Genomic DNA, 20,458 nt, shown 5'->3' on the forward strand with positions numbered 1-20,458 from the left:
AGAGCTGTTAAAGAAATGCAGTTCCGCAGGCCCCGATATTCATCCTTAGAAGGAAGATGGCTGCGCAGGCAGAGATGTAGGCAGGCTTGCACACAGATGATGTGCATTTGTTAATGCACTGAGAGTGGATTCCTGGGACAATACACCAAGGTATGGAGTTAGATCATTCCAGCAAAGTCTAGCAGAATGCTCTCACTATTTTAGGACTGTTAGTGTTAGGCAGGAGTAACTTTAGGTATGAAACAATATGGTTGAATTCGTTGTGTTTTTCACCATCCTAGCAATGCTTTTTACTGTAATATGTATCATCTGTCTAATAATCACAGTTCATGTTTTATTTACAAGAATTCGATTTTTTTCAATAAACTTTTGAAAATGTATTATTGCTTTTTCTCTTGTAATACCTTGGGCATGCAAAAGTGACATACGAAAGGGCTGGATCCATTTCCACGAATTCCAAAGTGGTCATGTTCGCGGTTACCGAGAACATGTATAACTCTGGAAGGTTAGGAGTCTAGATGTGGTACTGTGAGCTAGTCAAACCAACATTTACTGATCATATTAGAAGACTGAGGGCCTGATCTAGACCTTGGCGGATGAGTTACTCCGTCACTAAGGTGATGGATATCTTGTCTGCTGAGATCTAAATCCCATTATATCCAAAGGGATTTTGATGTCGGCAGACCGGGTATCAGTCACCAAGTTCTAAATCAGGCCCTGAGCCTCTGTATTATGAAGATTTCTTGATCCTATCAACAGTTCTACTGTATTTGTAGAAATCGTGCAACACACCCTCCCTGGATTGCTGCAACATGTTTTAGGGATCACAGATGGAATATTGTGTCCAGTTCTGAAGACCTATCTCAGGATTTATATGGTGTTATATGGAATTCTGAAGGCCACTTTTGATGTACTTTGACCTTTTCTGGAGGACTCGATGTGGCTAGTTTTTATGACCATGTTTTATGCAGTGCTTCATGTTCCAGAGACCAGCTCTGCCTTATTGTTCTCATTTTGTAAAGTTTCCCCTTGTGTTTCTAATCTAGTTCTGAAGTCCACATTATGAGTTTTGTGTTCATTTCTGCAGTCCCATCTGGAATATTGTTTTTTGCTTCTGGAGAATTTAAACATGTAATATTTAATATTATTAAATTATTCAATACATTTGAAATGCAAGCTGTGAGGAGACAGACAGACAGACAGACAGACAGACAGACAGACAGACAGACAGACAGACAGACAGACAGATAGATAGATAGATAGATAGATAGATAGATAGATAGATAGATAGATAGATAGATAGATAGATAGAACATTCAGAAACAAGTGCACTCATGGAGGTCAATTCAGCCAAATGCAATGTTGCAGAATACTGCCACCTAACGTGTTTCGGAAAATGCCTAGCTGAGGAAAATATTTATAAATATTTATGTATAAATATGTATGTGTATATATATATATATATATATATAGTAGAGTTAAATGGCATAGAATGTATTGGCACAGAGTGCAGTGGAGTAGAGTGCAGTGTTGCAGAGTGGCATAGATTGAAGTTGCGCAGAGTAGAGTGGAGTGCCTAGACTGTAGTAGTGCAGAGTAGAGTTGGAGTGGCATAGCGTGGAGTACGCATTATGTGGCAGCACACTGCAATTACAGACAACGCATTTTCAATTGAAATGGCCAAAACATTTGCACAGACATACAGTTTTACTAACAAAACTACACAGTGTGCAAACAATAAAGAATGGAAATGGCATCACCCAGTATATTGATTTGTTTTAATCATATTAAAGTATTTGTTTTCAACACACTCCAGAATTAACAAAAACTATACTTCATTTGTGCTTTGCTAATTCTAATATATTCTGAAATACCTTAGTTCAGATAAATGTTGTTGTGTGCAGGAAAAAAAACCTTTCCTCTGTCTCTAGTATCCTGCAAGATTGTCAAATAAATCCTCTCATTTTGAAATCAGAGAAAGAAAAGTAAACACCAAGCTCCCTCGAAAGGATGAGCCTGACATTTGACCTCGGTCTTTGAATGCACAGCAAATGCATTCAGTGTCTCTTTGAACTGTTCTACTTAAAGGAAGAACCTTAAAAAGATCTGGGCCTCGAGCCCTCAGGCAGTGACTCTGCATCCAAGATAATTTACCTGGTGGAGGCCGGAGCCAGGTGGGAGGGAGAACCACTGGCTTCTCTGCATCCCTAACCTAGACAGGCACATGCACAGACCTGCACATAAACAATGGTCGGTCTTTTACTGCAGAGGACTCACGGCTGCCACTCACCCTCATGGTGTTACATTGTTCCTCTTTCTTTTGTTTAGACCTCAGAATGTAACTCATCTCTTCCCTCAGAGGAGACTGCCAGTCCTGGAGCTTCACCTGCAGACAGCAAAGAACACAAATGACATCTGTAAAGTGAAGCCATTCATACAATAATCATTATAACAACAACCACACATGCAGATTGAAGGTACCAGCCAATTTACAATTTAATCACCAGTCGCACATATCTAGATTATATTAGCTCCAGTTTTCCAAATTATTAATATCACACTTATCCGAAAGATAAGTACCAAGCCACACATGTCCATATTTTAAATCCTACACACACATATCTAGACGTTAAAGTACCAGGCCACATGTTTCCAGATCATATATTGAGAGTGAGGTTTCCAGGGCACTCTGGTCCATAGTAAATTACCAGAAGAGTCTTACCCAGAGTGTATGCACCAGAAGCAGGCATCCAGTTTAGCCCTGAATAAGTCACAAGCCACTTCCCCTACTCGTCGCCCTTCTCCTTGCAGCCTTTCTGTGCGTGTAAGATGGCCCCAGAGCCTGTATTTTTTATCCCAGTTTCCTTTGAGTGACACCATGAACTTCCTATACAGACCAGGCGCTTCTCTTACTGAAGCTTATGCAGGGCCAAAGGCAGCATGAGAGCAGGCATGAGTCTTGAAAGGGGTCTGAGTCGGGCAGGCTGCAGCCATTTAAGGGTCTGTGAGAGAGAACAGGCACCAGCCATGCAAAGGACAGACACCAGCCTCATAGAGGGTCTGTGCCAGGGAACAGGCAGTCATAAGGAGAGAGAGCAGACACTAGTCCCTTACAGGCAGGCAACAAGAAAACAGGTTACACACCCTCACAGGGTCTGTCTCAGGGAGCAAGCACTCGGGGACAGGAAGCCTAAAGGAGATAGCAGGCACTAATCTCAAACAGGACCAGCAACTGGGCACAGGCAGACAGAGTGAGAGGGCAGGCAAATTACTCATAAAACACGTCTGCCAGGTAATAGACAGTCTTAGCAATAAAGCAAGCACATGCCTCTCAGAGAGTGTTACAGTGAACTGGCAGCCAGAGCAGGCACTAGCCCCAAACAGGGTATTTGGAAGGAACAAGCACTAGCCTCACATAGAGTCTGTACCAGGGAAGACAGAGTTAGACATTACCAGACAGCCTCCACCATCACGCAGGCAGTAACAGCAAGGGAGCAGGCACTGTCCCCTTACAGGGTCTGCCTCAGGGAACAAACACCAGGCGTATACAAGGCAGCACAAAGAACATAGGGACCGTCACATTACACAAGTGTGAGAAAGTAGCCTCTTTTTAGCATAGTTACCCCCATTTTTGGCCTGTTTGTCAGTGTTTGTCAGTGTGTTCTACTGTCTCACTGGGATCCTGCTAGCCAGGACGCCAGTGCTCATAGTTTGAGACCTATATGTGTTGTCAGTATGCTTGACTGTGTCACTGGAGTTCTGATAACAAGAACTTCAGTGCTTATGCTCTCTCTGTTTACCAAATTTGTCACTATAGTTTAGTGACTCCATATACCAATTCTGATTGGCACACTGGACCCCCCTTATAAGTCCCTAGTATATGGTACCTAGGTACCCAGGGCATTGGGGTTCCAAGAGATCCTTATGGGCTGCAGCATTTTTTTTGCCACCCATAAGGAACTCATACAATCACTCCTTCAGGACTGCCACTGTAGCTTGAGTGAAATAGTGCACATACTATTTCACCGCCATTTTCCAGTGCACCAGGTAACTTATAAGTCACCTATATGTCTAACATTCAGTTACTGAAGGCTAGGTGCAAAGTTACTGTGTGTGAGGGCACCCTTGCACTAGCAAAGGTGCCCTCACATTGTCCATGCCCAAATTCCCGGACTTCGTGGGTGCAGGGACACTATTAAAAGCGTGCCCTACAAATATGTCAATACATATATGTAGCTTCACAATGGTAACTCTGAATATGGCCATGTGAGGTGTCTAAGATTGTGAAATTGAACCCCAATCCAAATCTGGTATTGGGGGCCAATTCCATGCACCCTGGGGGCTCCACCATGGACCCCCAGTACTGCCAAACCAGCTCTCTGAGGTTTCCACTGCAGCTCCAGCTGCTGCCACCTCACAGACAGGTTTCTGCCCTCCTGGGGACTGTGCAGCTCAATCCTAGGAAGGCAGAACAATGCATTTCCTTTAGGAGAGGGGTGTTACACCATCTCCCATTGGAAATAGGTGTTACAGGCATGGGAGGGCTATCCTCCCAGAGCCTCTGGAAATGCTTTGAAGGGCACAAATGGTGCCCTCCTTGCATAATCCAATCTACACCGGTTAAGGGATCCCCAGACCCTGCTCCGGCCCGAAACTGGACAAATGAAAGGGGAGTGACCGCTCCACTGTCCATCACCACCCCAGGGGTGGTGCCTAGAGCTCCTCCAGAGTGTCCTTGGCATTAGCCATCTTGGATTCCAAGGTGTGGGGACCCTCTGGGACCATCAGAGTGGCCAGTGCCAGTAGGTGACATCATAGACCCCTCCTGATAGGTGCATACCTGGGTAGGTAGCCAATCCCCCTCTCAGGGCTATTTAGGGACTCTCCTCTGGGTGTTTCCTCAGATTCGGTTTCAAAGATTCCACCAGGACTCCTCTGCTTCAGCATGTGACCATCGGATCAACCGCAGATTGCTCCAGGAACCGCTGTAACTGCAGCAAAGTATCCAGGAAGGCTACTGTGACCTGCAACTTCAGCTCTAGCCAGCAACTGCAACAGTTTCCAGGTTGTGCATGCTCTGAGGACTGCCTGTCTTGACCCTGCACCAGAAGAACCAAAGGAATCTCCCGTGGAGTGAGGGAGCCACTTCCCTACTTCAGCAGGCACCTCTCTGCGACGACGACCGGTACTCTGGGACTCCTTTCCTGTCAATGAGCATAATCCCTGGAACACAGGGAGTGGACCGAGGTGATCCTGACTGTCCAAAGGTCCAGCTGTCCAAATTTGGTGGAGGTAAGGGCTTGCCTCCCCATGCCAGACAGTACCCCTGTGCATCGCAACCTCTGCAACTCCTTGGGCTTCTGTGCACTTCTTCCAAAAGTTCTTCGTGCACAGCGTAGCCCAGGTCCTCAGCACTCTATCTTGCGACGCTCAGCTCCCTGAGTTGTTCTCCGGCGGCATGGGATCGTTCTGTGTAGTGCTGTGATGACCACACTTTGCAATTCCTTTGTCCCTGTGTCCTGGGACTCCCGTGGGTGCTGCCTGGTCTTCTGAGGGCTCTCTGAAGTGCTGAGAGCCTCCTCTGTCTCCTCAGTCTGAGTTGAGACCCCCAGGTCCCTCCTTGGTCCGGGCAGCTCCTCTTTGATGCAAAACACGTTCTTGCATGAACAAAGACTTGTTGGCGGAATCCAGCGACGCAAACAGCTTGCATCCAACGACTCGACATGGGACATCTCCTGCACCAAGCAGGAACCCGCAGCTATCTTCTTTGGTGCATTTCTGTACTTTTCTTCCAACCGGAGAATCCACTTTTGCATCTTCTTCCAGGTTGGCAGGGGCTCCTGTTCTTCCTGGACTCTTCATCGACTTCTGGCCTTGGTCTCCTTTCTCCAGAGGTCTTCAGGTCTAGGAATCCATCATTGGTTTCTTGCAGTCTTGCTTGGTTCTTGCATAATCCTTCACCACAACTTCTAGTGTGTTCTGAGAAAACTTGCTGTACTTTACTCAGGTTTTCCTGGGCTCTGGGGTGGGGTACTTTACTCACCTTTGGTGTTTTCTTACACTCCCAGCACCCCTCTACACACTACATTTGCCTAGGAGGGAATCCGACTTTCGCATTCCACCATTTTAGTATGTGCTTTGTGTTGCCCCTAGGCCCATTACAATCTATTGTGTTTTTCACTGTTTGCACTATTCTATGTTTGTTTACATACCTGATTTTGATTACTAATGTATATATTGTGTATTATACTTACCTCCAGTAGGAGTATTGCCTCTAAGATATTTTTGGCCTTGTGTCACTAAAATAAAGTTATTTTGGGTAACACTGAGTATTGTCTTTTATTGTGTATAAGTACTGTGTGACTATAGTGGTACTGCAAGAGCTTTGCATGTCTCCTAGTTGAGCCTTGGCTGCTCTGCTACAGCTACCCCTGGACAGCCTAAGCTGCTAGTCACTGCCTACATTTCACTAATAAGGGATAACTGGACCTGGTATAAGGTGCAAGTACCTTAGGCACCCACTACAAACCAGGCCAGTCTCCTACAACAAGTCTCTTATAAGGGCGGCCACTGGGAACAGGCAGTGTCTATCAATGTCTGAACTAGGGAACAGGCAGCCTACACGAGACAGCAAACACTGACCTCATACAGGACCTGCAACAGGGAACAGGCAGACAGAGTGTGGGAGGGCAAGCGAAAGCCTCATAAAACATCTGTGTCAGCTAACAGGCAGCCGAAACGAGAAAACAGGCACCAGCCTCCTAGAGTCTGTGACAGTGAAACAGCTACCAGAGGGCAAGAGCAGGCACCAACCCATACCAGGTCTGTGGCAGGGAACAGGCACCAGCCTGAATGAAGGTCACAAATATGAGACTGGCAGCCAGTGCGAGAGTAGACAACAGCCTCATAATAGGAGTCTACAACGGGGAACAGGCACCGCCCTCACGGCCCCACCTCCTACCCCCAGGGAGGCTGAAGGCACATCGAGAAAATTATCAGGGCACCTTCCACATGCAGGGTGTGCGACGGGAATATGGGGTACGGGAAAAAGAGAGAGAGAGAGTTAGAGAGAGGGGGATAAGACAAAAGAATGTAAGGAAAAGGTTGGGCTGAATAAGAGTAACAGAGTGAGTAGAAGGGAAGAGAAGAATTGTCACGAGAGAGGGTTGAGTAGAGAAGAGGAAGAGGATGAGTGTTATAGAGATGATGATGACGACGAGGTGACAGGTGAATGAAAGACGAGTCCGAAGCAGTAGTGTTAGCAGGAAAATGATGAGCCCAGTGGTGGATGGGAGTAGGGTGATGAGTAGGCGTGTACTGAGAGGGGGTGATAAGAGGTGAGTAGAGGGACAGGAGTAGGGCGATGAGTAGGCATGTACTGAGAGGGGATGATAAGCAGTGAGTAGAGGGAGAGTATTGAGGCGATGAGTGGGCGTGTACTAGGAGGGAGTGATGAGAGGTAAGTAGGGTGATGAGTAGGTGTGTACTGAGAGGAAGTGAAAAGAGGTGAGTAGAGGGAGAGTAGTAGGGTGATGAGTAGGAGTGTACTGAGAGGGGGTGATAAGAGGTGAGTAGAGGGAGAGGAGTAGGGTGATGAGTAGGAGTGTACTGAGAGGAAGTGATAAGAGGGGAGTAGGGGGTGAGGAGTAGGGCGATGAGTAGGTATGTACTGAGAGGGAGTGATGAGAGGTAAGTAGGGTGATGAGTAGGTGTGCACTGAGAGAGGGTGATAGGAGCTGAGTAGAGGGATGGGCGTGGGGGAATGAGCAGGCATGAACTGAGAGGAGGTGATAAGAGGTGAGTAGGGGGTGAGGAGTAGGGCGATGAGTAGGCATGTACTGAGAGGGAGTGATGAGAGGTAAGTAGGGTGATGAGTAGGTGTGCACTGAGAGAGGGTGATAGGAGCTGAGTAGAGGGATGGGCGTGGGGGAATGAGCAGGCATGAACTGAGAGGGGGTGATAAGAGGTGAGTAGAGGGATGGGAGTAGGTGATGAGTAGGTGTGTACTGAGAGGGGGGATGAGAGGTGAGTAGAGGGAGAGTAGGTGTGTACTGAGAGGCGGTGAGGAGAGGTGAGTAGAAGGAGAGTAGGTGTGTACTGAGAGGGGGCAATGAGAGGTGAGTAGAGGGATGGGAGTAGGGCGATGAGTAGGTGTGTACTGAGATAGGTGATGAGAGGTGAGTAGAGGGAAAGGAGTAGGGAGATGAGTAGGTGTGTACTGAGAGGAAGTGAAAAGAGGTGAGTAGAGGGAGAGTAGTAGGGTGATGAGTAGGAGTGTACTGAGAGGGGGTGATAAGAGGTGAGTAGAGGGAGAGGAGTAGGGTGATGAGTAGGAGTGTATTGAGAGGAAGTGATAAGAGGGGAGTAGGGGGTGAGGAGTAGGGCGATGAGTAGGTATGTACTGAGAGGGAGTGATGAGAGGTAAGTAGGGTGATGAGTAGGTGTGCACTGAGAGAGGGTGATAGGAGCTGAGTAGAGGGATGGGCGTGGGGGAATGAGCAGGCATGAACTGAGAGGGGGTGATAAGAGGTGAGTAGAGGGATGGGAGTAGGTGATGAGTAGGTGTGTACTGAGAGGGGGGATGAGAGGTGAGTAGAGGGAGAGTAGGTGTGTACTGAGAGGCGGTGAGGAGAGGTGAGTAGAAGGAGAGTAGGTGTGTACTGAGAGGGGGCAATGAGAGGTGAGTAGAGGGATGGGAGTAGGGCGATGAGTAGGTGTGTACTGAGATAGGTGATGAGAGGTGAGTAGAGGGAAAGGAGTAGGGAGATGAGTAGGTGTGTACTGAGAGGGGGGATGAGAGGTGAGTAGAGGGAGAGGAGTTGGGCGATGAGTAGGAGTGTACTGAGAGGGGGTGATAAGAGGTGAGTAGAGGGAGAGGAGTAGGGCGATGAGTAGGTGTGTACTGAGAGGAAGTGATAAGAGGTGTGTACAGGGAGAGGAGTTGGGCGATGAGTAGGTATGTACTGAGAGGGAGTGATGAGAGGTAAGTAGGGTGATGAGTAGGTGTGCACTGAGAGAGGGTGATAGGAGCTGAGTAGAGGGACGGGAGTGGGGGAATGAGCAGGCATGAACTGAGAGGGGGTGATAAGAGGTGAGTAGAGGGATGGGAGTGGGGGAATGAGCAGGCATGAACTGAGAGGGGGTGATAAGAGGTGAGTAGAGGGATGGGAGTAGGTGATGAGTAGGTGTGTACTGAGAGGGGGGATGAGAGGTGAGTAGAGGGAGAGTAGGTGTGTACTGAGAGGCGGTGAGGAGAGGTGAGTAGAAGGAGAGTAGGTGTGTACTGAGAGGGGGTGATAAGAGGGGAGTAGGGGGTGAGGAGTAGGGCGATGAGTAGGCATGTACTGAGAGGGAGTGATGAGAGGTAAGTAGGGTGATGAGTAGGTGTGCACTGAGAGAGGGTGATAGGAGCTGAGTAGAGGGATGGGCGTGGGGGAATGAGCAGGCATGAACTGAGAGGGGGTGATAAGAGGTGAGTAGAGGGATGGGAGTAGGTGATGAGTAGGTGTGTACTGAGAGGGGGGATGAGAGGTGAGTAGAGGGAGAGTAGGTGTGTACTGAGAGGCGGTGAGGAGAGGTGAGTAGAAGGAGAGTAGGTGTGTACTGAGAGGGGGCAATGAGAGGTGAGTAGAGGGATGGGAGTAGGGCGATGAGTAGGTGTGTACTGAGATAGGTGATGAGAGGTGAGTAGAGGGAAAGGAGTAGGGAGATGAGTAGGTGTGTACTGAGAGGGGGGATGAGAGGTGAGTAGAGGGAGAGTAGGTGTGTACTGAGAGGCGGTGAGGAGAGGTGAGTAGAGGGAGAGTAGGTGTGTACTGAGAGGGGGGATGAGAGGTGAGTAGAAGGAGAGTAGGTGTGTACTGAGAGGGGGCAATGAGAGGTGAGTAGAGGGATGGGAGTAGGGCGATGAGTAGGTGTGTACTGAGATAGGTGATGAGGTGAGTAGAGGGAAAGGAGTAGGGAAATGAGTAGGTGTGTACTGAGAGGGGGTAATGAGAGGTGAGTAGAGGGATGGGAGTAGGGAGATGAGTAGGTGTGTACTGAGATAGGTGATGAGAGGTGAGTAGAGGGAAAGGAGTAGGGAGATGAGTAGGTGTGTACTGAGAGGGGGGATGAGAGGCGAGTAGAGGGAGAGTAGGTGTGTACTGAGAGGCGGTGAGGAGAGGTGAGTAGAAGGAGAGTAGGTGTATACTGAGAGGCGGTGAGGAGAGGTGAAGAGAGGGAGAGTAGGTGTGTACTGAGAGGCGGTGAGGAGAAGTGAGTAGAGGGACGGGAGTGGGGGAATGATCAGGCATGAACTGAGAGGGGGTGATAAGAGGTGAGTAGGGGGAGAGGAGTAGGGAAAGGTGAAAACAGAGGGTGAGGCTGGTGAGAACTGACGATGGTGAGAAAGGACGATTGCCAGAGAGGAGGGTGAGGAGCAAATGAGGTGGTGCGAAGGGGCCTGTGAAGGAGTGTGAGGTGACTGTAGGAGAGCAGTAGACCAGAAGGGAGAAGAGACTGATGGGCGGGGAGGGTGATGAAAAAATTTAGTGATGTGAATGAGAGAAGTTAGTGGGAGAGAAGAAGAGAACAGGAAAGAAGAGGGAACATGTCATTATTTAGAAGGGAAGTGTTCAGTTTTGAGGCACTCACATGACTTGTACATATCCTCTTTGTTCCTCTTAAAATCATTCTGCTCAAAGGACTAGCAGCCCAATATGGAGAAACAAGCCACCAAATTACAAGTCACTCGTCAACCTCGGAAGCAGTGTCCTTGGCACAGTAGGCCGCTACAGAGTGAATGAAGCCCACATTTGATGTTTGGTTTGATCTAGTTAGGTTGGCAACTGTGAGTGCTCTTCACTTATTTGGAGTATTTTTGCAGCAGCAGGCACTATCTACAACTATAATAAGTGCACAGCTCATTACTATCTTGTTTTGAAAGATCTAGCTCAAAAAGAAGACTTTTTGGCATATTGAGGACACTTATTTGTGGGAATATTCCCAATCGCCCATTTCAGAATCAGACGCATAGATGGCTGCAGACTGGTAATGTTATAATATATATGAATTATAGGCCCTGGTGAAGCTCCTGTATGGGCGAAACTCGTTGGCTGTCTTGGATGGTTACTGATGAAGAGACAACTAATAAAGAACTGCTTTTAACAACACCAGCTGGACATTTCTGAAACTTTAATATTTGGACTTAAACACATTTTCTTTACATTGTCTTTAAAAAAAGTTGCCTTTCTTTTTTGTGATACTGTTCTATATGTGTAAGTGAAGAATAAACCAATGTGACTCCTGTACTACTGCCTGTGCTGTACCAGTTTTATGTGTGAGGGCCAACTGTACTGATGCCTGTGCTGCACTGTGGGTGTGTGTACTGCTGCCTATGCTGCATGCTTCTGTGTGTGCGGGTCTCCTGCATAAGTGCCTCTATTGCACTAGGTGTGTGTGTGAGGGACATTTGTTCTGCCGCCTTTGCTGCACTAGTTATGTGTGCGGGACTCCTGTACTGCCTTGCATGCAGAAGCAGTACAATGTGCAAGGGACACCTGTACTGCTGCTGACTGGGATGAGGGCCTCTTATACTGCTGCCTGTGCGGTGTCAGTTCTAGGTGTGCGGGACACCTACACTGCTGCACCACTTCTGTGTGTAAGTGACCCGTGTATTGCTGCATGTGCTGTCCCAGTTCTATGTGTGTGGACTCATGTACTGATGCATGTGCTGTTCCGGTTCTATGTATGTGGACTCATGTATTGCTGCCTGTGCTGTTCCGGTTCTATGTGTGTGGACTCATGTACTGCTGCCTGTGCTGTTCCGGTTCTATGTGTGTGGACTCATGTACTGCTGCATGTGCTGTTCTGGTTCTATGTGTGTGGACTCATGTACTCCTGCATGTGCTGTTCCTGTTCTATGTATGTGGACTCATGTACTGCTGCCTGTGCAGTTCCGGTTCGATGTGTGTGGACTCATGTACTGCTGCATGTGCTGTTCATGTTCTATGTGTGTGGACTCATGTACTGCTGCCTGTGCCGTTCCGGTTCTATGTGTGTGGACTCATGTACTGCTGCCTGTGCTCTAACAGCTATGTGTATGGAGGACTGGTGTTGCTGCCTGTGGTGTTCTCTATGTGAAAGAATCTGTACATGTTCTAGATGTAGCAAAATTTGCACTTTCTTCTGAATTATACCGTGTGCATAAGAACCTTTTTGACACATGTACTGTACTCATTCGATGTGTGATGCATTAAATTTAAAGTTCAAAATGTGGCTATATTTCTTGTACTCTATATGTGTGTGCGAAGGCATCATGCACATTTGCTGTTCTGTCTGCATGTGCTGTACCTTTTGTTACCCCTGCTGTTTGCAGCGGTAAGATTGCACTGCAGCTGCATGTGGAATCCTCCATGTAAGGGGAAGATTGCACTGTGACTGCATATGGTGACTAGGTAGATCTATGTAACAGATAAACTGGCTATATGTGCTGTACCAGGTTTGTGTGTAAGGGATGCTTGCATTGTGGCTGCAAGTGCTGCATTCAGGTTCTGTGTGTAATGGAAGCTTGTACAGTACTCTTTGAGTGTGTGCCTGTTTTTGAAGAGTGTTGGTGTGTAAGGAAAGATTGCATATGCTGTACATGGTGTGTTTGAGAAAAGCTTGCATTGTGCTTGCATGTATGGTACTCTGGATGTGTTTGTGGGAAGCTTGCACTGTGGCTGCATATTCTCTACTCAGACTGTGTGCTTGATATGGTAACTACAGCTCCACCTCTTTGAAATGTCTCCATGGCTCCTCTTAGTGACAGATGGCTTATGAGGGTCTCAGCCATGAGGGCTGACACAAGTGAGGGACTTAGTCATGGCAACACTCAGCTGCATGAGGTGTGGCACTCTTGGTACTGATGCTGTGTAGGTGCAATGCTGATGTGTGCTGAAATCCCTGAAATATGTGTTTTGAGAGTTTTCTGGGTGGGAGTGCAAGGAGTGGGGACTTAGATTTATCGGGGTTCTCGCACGTTGACCCAGCCCTAATTCCCTCTAATTCCCCCTCCCTCCATTGGTGCACTCCCATGTGACAATATGCATCCTGTTGGAAATCAAATGTCCCCCGTCTGCTATACAGATGGGCCAATCTAAGTGCATTTACAGACGCTCTAGGCCTGCCCTTGACTATCAAGTCCTGAACCTGTTATGTCAACTTGAAGGACGTATCAATAGTGTCCTTGTAGCTGTCTGAGGAATCCTTTCCCTGTCCTGAGTATAGCTTTTAAAGCAGTGGTGGCAGCACATGTGTTTCTGAAAGTGATAGCATGACCAGAACTTTTTAATCTGTGTTTCTGAGAGTGTGGTCAACAGACCCTTCTTATGTAAAGTTACTCTGTTATGTGTATGCCCAGAACTTTGCACTATCATGCTGCGTGTATTTCAGGTTCATATGTGTGTGCGCACATGTATTGTCTGTGTGTGTGTATTGTGTGTGTAGCAAGTGTGCAGTAGCATTGGTCTGTATGTGAGTGGGCCTGAGTACTGAAGCCAGTGAAATCAATTTTGGATGCCATTGGATTGACATGACACAAGATGGAAGGTGATGAAAATCTTCCCCAGACAGTGGGGGACTGTATTACCTGCATTTCTGTGGCTGGAGGGTGGACATCCAGACACAAGTGAGGAGGCTGGAGATAGGGTGACTTTTACAAATTACATGAAGACCTTTGTTAGCAAGTGGCTGATGATTAGTTCTTCCTGAGCACGGCTATTTGGCTGATATTAGGGTGAGGACAGAACAGGGAAGGGCATGTTGTGATCAGAGTCTTTACCACCAGTACACACCCAGCTGGGCAGCATGGATGGTACATAAAGTGTATGAGGGTCAACAGAAAAGGCCTATCGCTACGCAACAAACTCCACAAGAGATGTTAGCTCAGGATATTATAGTTAACTATGCGCTATACTGATTAAAAATCACCAACCAGTAAATTACATCAAAGGAGAACTCTAAAAAGTCATGTAAACATATGATATTGAGAAATCTTTATATGAATCTGAAATCAAAGTAGAGGACATAGACACATAACATTAACTTAACTTTCATGAATGTACTCAGTGTGGAAAGGGAGCACACAAGGGACAGCGATGACAGATGTAGCCCAAATTGTGATTTGTAAAAAAATTACTGTGATAGACAATATACAAACAAAAATGGTAAACTCTCAGTGTGTGTCAATGATTAAGTTGCTATAGTCCTTGTCTTGCACTTTGTATTTTAACAAATGACACACATCTTTACTGTCAAATGTGTCAGTGGCATTTCGGCCCGGACATAATTAGGAGGGCCTTCATCAGGACAAAGGAGAGTGGACTGAGCACTGGAAAGTTGTATGTTCCAGGTTAAAGGGAGAAGGAGCAAGGAAGCATGATAGACAGAGGATGAGCCTCGCAGTCTACGGAGGAGAACAGAAGGAATCAAACCACCTAGGTCCTAGTCAGAGGCAAGCACCACGGTGTGGTGTGTGTAAGGAAATAAAACTGGTGATAATAGCAGAACGTATGGATCTCAGTCTCGGGATCCAGGAAATAAATCACACTCGGTGAGAACCCCTAACACCGAAGGTGCTTGTGGGCAAAAAAATCAAGCACCTGATGGGGTTAGGCAGTAAATAAGACAGAAACTGCATCGGTTTGGTGGCAGAGAGTCCAGCACCAGCAAGGAATTCATAGAGAGAATCTGGAATCTGGAACACCCAAGGTGTGTTTGGACACAAAATCAAGCACCTTAAAGGGTTAGGAAATAATAATTTAGATGGTCATTGAATCAGCATGTCCTGCGGTGGCAGAGGTCCCAACGCCACTCGTGTTTCAAAACGTTAAAAGTTAAGAAAGGGGCTGGCAGGAATGTCTTCCCTCATGTCGTGCTATGTAATAAATGATTTATAAAGAACATTACATCCCTCTTGGTTTCTTGAACCTAGAGTTAGTTTATCACTGAAATAGACACCATTTCTAAAGATCTCTAGTCCAGATATGTGTTAAGATATTTGCAGCTTTTACGTGAAGCAAAGATGTACACTAATTGGTGTAACACTAAGGCCCATATTTATGAAAAATGGAGCAGAACTGCGCTAACGTAGTTGTGCGTTATTTTTTTTAACGCCAGTTAACACCATTCCTTAAAGCCATCCGTGCGCCATATTTATGAAATGACGCACAATGGTACTAAGGAATGGCTAGCATCACAAAAAAGATGTTAGCCGGTGGGGGATGACTTTAGGGGAAATGGCACTAGTGGGTCAGAGATGATGTTAGGCTGGTTAGCGGCAAAATGTCTACTGCTAATCAGCCTAGCGTCCGTTTGTGACGCACAAGCAGCCAAAAAATGACTCCTGTCTAAGCATAGACAGGAGTCATTACCACCACCCCAATGCCCACCACAGGGGACCAGTGTCCCCTGGGCAAGCCCTACATACAAAGCACCAGACAGGGGGCTCCATGTATGGGACCCCCAATGGCATACCACCCACATACACAAATACTTACCTGCAAATTACCTGGGATGGGCTCACTACTTCTGTAGTGTCCCTGTGGTGTGGGTGGTGGTGTTGGTGGGGTTTGAGGTGGGCATCTTTGTGCCCATTCCATGGTGTTTCCCCATGGAAATGGGCCTACCTGCACTTTAACACCTGGGCTCACCACGCTTTAAATAATGGCGATAAGAGGGCCCACCCGCGAGTTGTTTCTGTTGTATTTAGATGGTATAATGAAGAATGTTGGGAAGCTGCTTAGCAACAGCAAGTGGAATGTAGAATTGTTGTAGTTTGTAAGGCAGAAGGCAGTTGCTGCTGTGATCTGCCAGGGTTGGATGACTTTATCTTCTACTGAGGATAAAACTTGGAACAAGAGATAAAGGAGAGACCTTCTTCTTTTTATTGGCGATGAGGATGGGATCAAGTTGTGTAAGCGCCTTGGCAGAGTACAAATGAAGACCACATGTGTTTTTGGGTAGTGTGCAGATGTGGAGACGTGTGTAACAGCAGCAGTAACAGTCGGATGTTAAGGACAGCGATCTGCAATATTGAAACAGTCTAGTCATTGGAGGACTGGATATTATAATTTTTTTGGGGAGAATCTATGCCTGAAGTCGGAGTGCCAATGCGAGGACGTGCTTACTGCTGATTTGAAAGGCACAAGGAAGAGATATTTCGCTTTCCCTGCGTTGTTGTACTTTGAGAATTGTGAGGATTCCAGGGGTGCCCCGCGTGCTGGTACAGAAGATTACAGAGCTGGGCGGTGCATGCGCGGGTTTACCGAGCGTTACCTTAGCCAGCGTTGTTACATTTTGAAGATCGTAGGAATTCCAGAAGCGCCCTGCGTGCCAGCACGAAAGATTTCCTCTCTCGTAAATAAACACGCACGGAATACGTACCACGCCCGGCAACAAGGAAGTGATGTATGCACGCATCAGCACCATGGCAACGTGCTGGCACTGAAATAACTTGTTGGTGCTAGCGTGACTGTATCCATAGTGACGCTGTAGGGGCCTAAATTTCCCCAGGGTGTCTTCCAGTAGGAGAGAGCACCAACTATTTACTCAATAGAATACGAAGAGTCAGCGTTGGCCATCAGTTTAATCGCTGCAGTGGGTTACAAACACAGGAGCACTCGCGTCTTCTCGTGCAAAGCAGTAGCAACCCCCAACCCATCTCCCTGGTCATCTTTATACTGTAAATTCCACCTCCCTCCAACTGTGTGCATGCTTAGTTAAGTCCATATATGTGCATAACCCTTCCCCAAACAAGTTTAGCAAGATCAGCAAGATGCAGGTTGCCAAATTAACAGAAACGGTTTCATCTGACAACATTTCACAAACTGATTAAGTATAGGACATGTCGCCACTGAGACGCCTTGAGCTAACAAGTCACGGATAACATATCTAGGCCTTGAGTGTGACCAAACAAGAATTCAGAGAAAAGCAAGTCAAAAGGTCAAACAGAAAGAAACTGTCATTGTGAGTAAAAAATGCAGCTCTGCACGTAGTCCATACATTAAAGAGAATTACACGTTGCACAAATGAAGCCCTCATGTCATGTTAAGAATTTTGCGTTTCCACAACGCTTCGGCACCATTTTACTGTATTTGCATAAATTGTACTGTAACACGTTTATACGGTGTTTCATTGACGCTCGAAAACATCGAGCTGACACAATCGTATTCCAGCACTGGAACAGAAGCAATTAGATGACAGTGACTACTTTTTTTGTTTTAATTTGTTAATTGGGGGTACATTTAGAGGGTTAAGTGTAGTATTTGAGGTACTGTAGTATTTAACCATGCAAGCTACAGCGCCCCCAGCCACATTTCTATCTGTTTCTGGTGAACCATGTATGTCTTGGGAGGACTGGTAAGAGGCTTTTGAGACATATTTAGAGGCGTTGGGTGGAGCTATTTTTACGGCAAAAAGGAAATTAGCACTACTGAAACATAATCTGGGGGTTGAAGGGAGGAAGGTTTTGAAAACGCTACCATATAAAAATGGTGTGGTGAATGAGAATGCAGGATCGGATGAAGAAGGTGATGAAGATGATGTGTATACAAATGCAATGTTAGCTTTGCAAAATCATTTTGGAAGCAAATTAAGTATTGTGGTAGAACGTCATAAGTTTTTCTCTAGGGCACAAGCATCTCACGAGTTAATAGATCAATTTGTGAGTGCACTTCGGATGCTAGCGATTACAGGCAGGTTTGGGGATTTGCAAGAAGAAATAATTAGAGACCAATTGATCAACCACACTAAAAGTTTACATATCCAGGAAAAACTATTAAGTTTGAAGGATCCATCTTTAAATGAGGTTATTACAATAACAAAACGTGTAGAAGATACTTCGAGATATGTCAAAGAATTGAGTAATAATGCGGAAGATGTGTTGGAACAATCAGTTAATAGCATGAAATTCAAGCCTAACAATAAGATGGATAGAAAAAAAAGATGTTTTAGATGTGGAAGTATGAAACATTTAGCTTTTTCTACCAGTTGTCCTGCAAGGAAGGCCAAATGTTTGTTGTGCGGTAAAGTGGGTCATTTTTCTATGCTTTGCAATCAAAAAAGGGGGTCATATAAGAAAAAGAATGTAAATTGTTTGTATGGGGATGATGTGCAGGAACAAAATATGTCAGAAAACGTTGAGAATCAAATAGATGTACTCATGATAAATGGCAGTCCAGCGCAGGTACAAGAACAAGGGGGTAAATTTTGTAAACTCGAAAAAAAATCAGTATACCCCTCCTGAGTGTGCAATTTATGTGAATGGAATTGTAGTTAGTATGTGGGCAGATTCATGTTCTCCTTTCACATTGATTGACAAAACGACGTGGAAGAAGATGGAGCAATGTGATTTATCCAATTCCGATGTTGAGTTGGTGGGATATGGTGGAAATAGAATTCCCGTTATGGGTTGTTTCTGGGGAAAGGTAGTTTTAAACAAAGGGAAACTGAATGTTGGGTGTATGTAGTGGAGAAGGGTCGTTGTTTGTTAGGTTGGAGAGAACAAAGAGCGTTAAAAATAGTACTGGATCCAAACAAGGAGGAACAAGTGTTAGCTGTTGAACAAGATGAAGTGGAAAAGTGGAAAAGTGAATTTCCAAATTTGTTTAATAGTGAACTAGGTTGTTTGAAAAAATTTCAACATAGGATAGTGTTGAAGGAAGGAGCGTTGCCAATTGTACATAAAGTCAGAAGTGTACCGATAATTTTGAAGGATGCTTTGAAAGAAGAACTTACAAGATTGTTGGAGTTTGGCGTGATTGAAAAAATAGAGCCATCAGAGTGGTTAAGTCCAGTGGCTTTGGCTCGTAAACCAAATGGTAGGATTCAAATGTGTGTGGACTTAAGAGATGTGAATGACAACATATGGGTGGATTGGCATCCTATCCCCAATATAAATGAGTTATTAGCCGGAGTGAAGGGTGGTAGGGTCTTTTCAACCTTAGATTTGTCAAGCGCATATCACCAGAGCATGCTGCATCCGGAATCTAGGCATTTAACTTCTTTTATTACACCAGAGGGAGCATTTAGATTTGTTTGCATGCTGTTTGGTCTTGCATCTGCATCTGCTTTATTTCAGAGAGTTATGCAGAGCCTATTGGGTCAATTGGAGCATGTTTCCAAGATGATGTACTGGTGTGGGGCAAAAATGTGATGGAACATGATAGTTTGTTGAGGAAGGTGTGTCAGATATTGTAAATGTGGGATTAACAGCTGAAGTGAATAAATGTAAGTTTGCACGCAATTGTGTAGAGTATTTAGGTCACACAATCACATGGGAAGGAATAAAGACCAAGAAGAATTTAATGGATGCCATTGAACAGGCACCCAGATCGGAGAACAAAGATCAGTTAAGGTAATTCCTGGGATTGGTGGAATACTATGCCAAATCTGTCAAAAATATTGGGATATTGGCAGAACCGTTACGTGTATTATTGAAGAGAAATCAACATTATGTACGGTCGGATGAATGTCAGCAAACGTTTCTTAAATTTAAAAAATGTATAGTTGATGCCGTTTAATTGAAACCATTTGTGGTACAAGATCATACTATTGTTTCAACAGATACTAGCATGTATGGATTAGGTGCAGTACTAATGCAGATTCACAAGGGAAGAGAACACGTAATTGCATTTGCATCACGAACGTTGAAGGGGGCGGAAACATCGTTTTGGTGATTGAAAAGGAAGCCCTAGCTTGTTGGTGGGGAATACACTATTTTAGAAATTATGTATGGGGGAGAAGATTTGAGCTGCGTACGGATCATAAACCGTTAGTGGATTTATTCACTACAAGAGGTGCAAGCCGTGCATCTTCAAGAATTACAAGATCGGTGTACAAATTACAGGAATACACATTTAATGTGAAGTATGTGCCGGGTATTGTAAATGTGAATGCTGATTGTTTGTCACGGTTACCGATTGAAATTAAATCTGAGGTAGCAAGTTTGGAGGACAAGGAAGGTATGGCCATAAGTGAAAGTGTGTGGAAATTAGCTGTACAGGAGGATAAAGAGTTGCAAGCTGTAATGAATAATGTGTGTAAAAGGTGGTCAGAAGTAGGAGAAGATTCTGGTTTGATAATGAATTTCAAAAATGTATGGTCAGAGTTGTCAGTACCAAATGATATGTTGTGGAGAGGGGACAAATTGGTTGTACCATTCAAATGAAGACAAGACATTTTGAAAATGTTGCATGATGGACATGGTGGAATGTCTGGCATGAAAAGGAAAGCAAGGGAGGACTTCTGGTGGCCAGGCATGGATAAGGATGTGGAGAGGTTTGTAAGGGATTGTGTGAGTTGTGCACGGAGTGACAAGACGCATGTAAGTGAAAAGGCACTGGTTATTCCTGTTCCTTTTCCACTGAATCCTTGGCAGAGAGTAGGAATGGATATTTGAGGGCCATTTGATTTGGTGGGTAGTGGAGGAGATTTT

The 20,458-nt window shown here is 45.6% G+C and overlaps 1 protein-coding gene across 1 annotated transcript in view; it reads right to left on the reverse strand.

The window, feature by feature from the left end:
- LOC138276496 (E3 ubiquitin-protein ligase TRIM39-like) overlaps nt 1-20,458 on the reverse strand; it is a 95,855-nt gene that overhangs the window by 55,871 nt on the left and 19,526 nt on the right. Inside the window, exon 2 of the mRNA XM_069219201.1 lies at nt 2,291-2,386. Coding sequence (XP_069075302.1) covers nt 2,291-2,386 — 96 coding nt within the window. The remainder of the gene's footprint in view (nt 1-2,290; nt 2,387-20,458) is intronic.

Source organism: Pleurodeles waltl, chromosome 1_1 (assembly GCF_031143425.1).
Source record: "Pleurodeles waltl isolate 20211129_DDA chromosome 1_1, aPleWal1.hap1.20221129, whole genome shotgun sequence".
NCBI classification, from domain to species: domain Eukaryota; kingdom Metazoa; phylum Chordata; class Amphibia; order Caudata; family Salamandridae; genus Pleurodeles; species Pleurodeles waltl.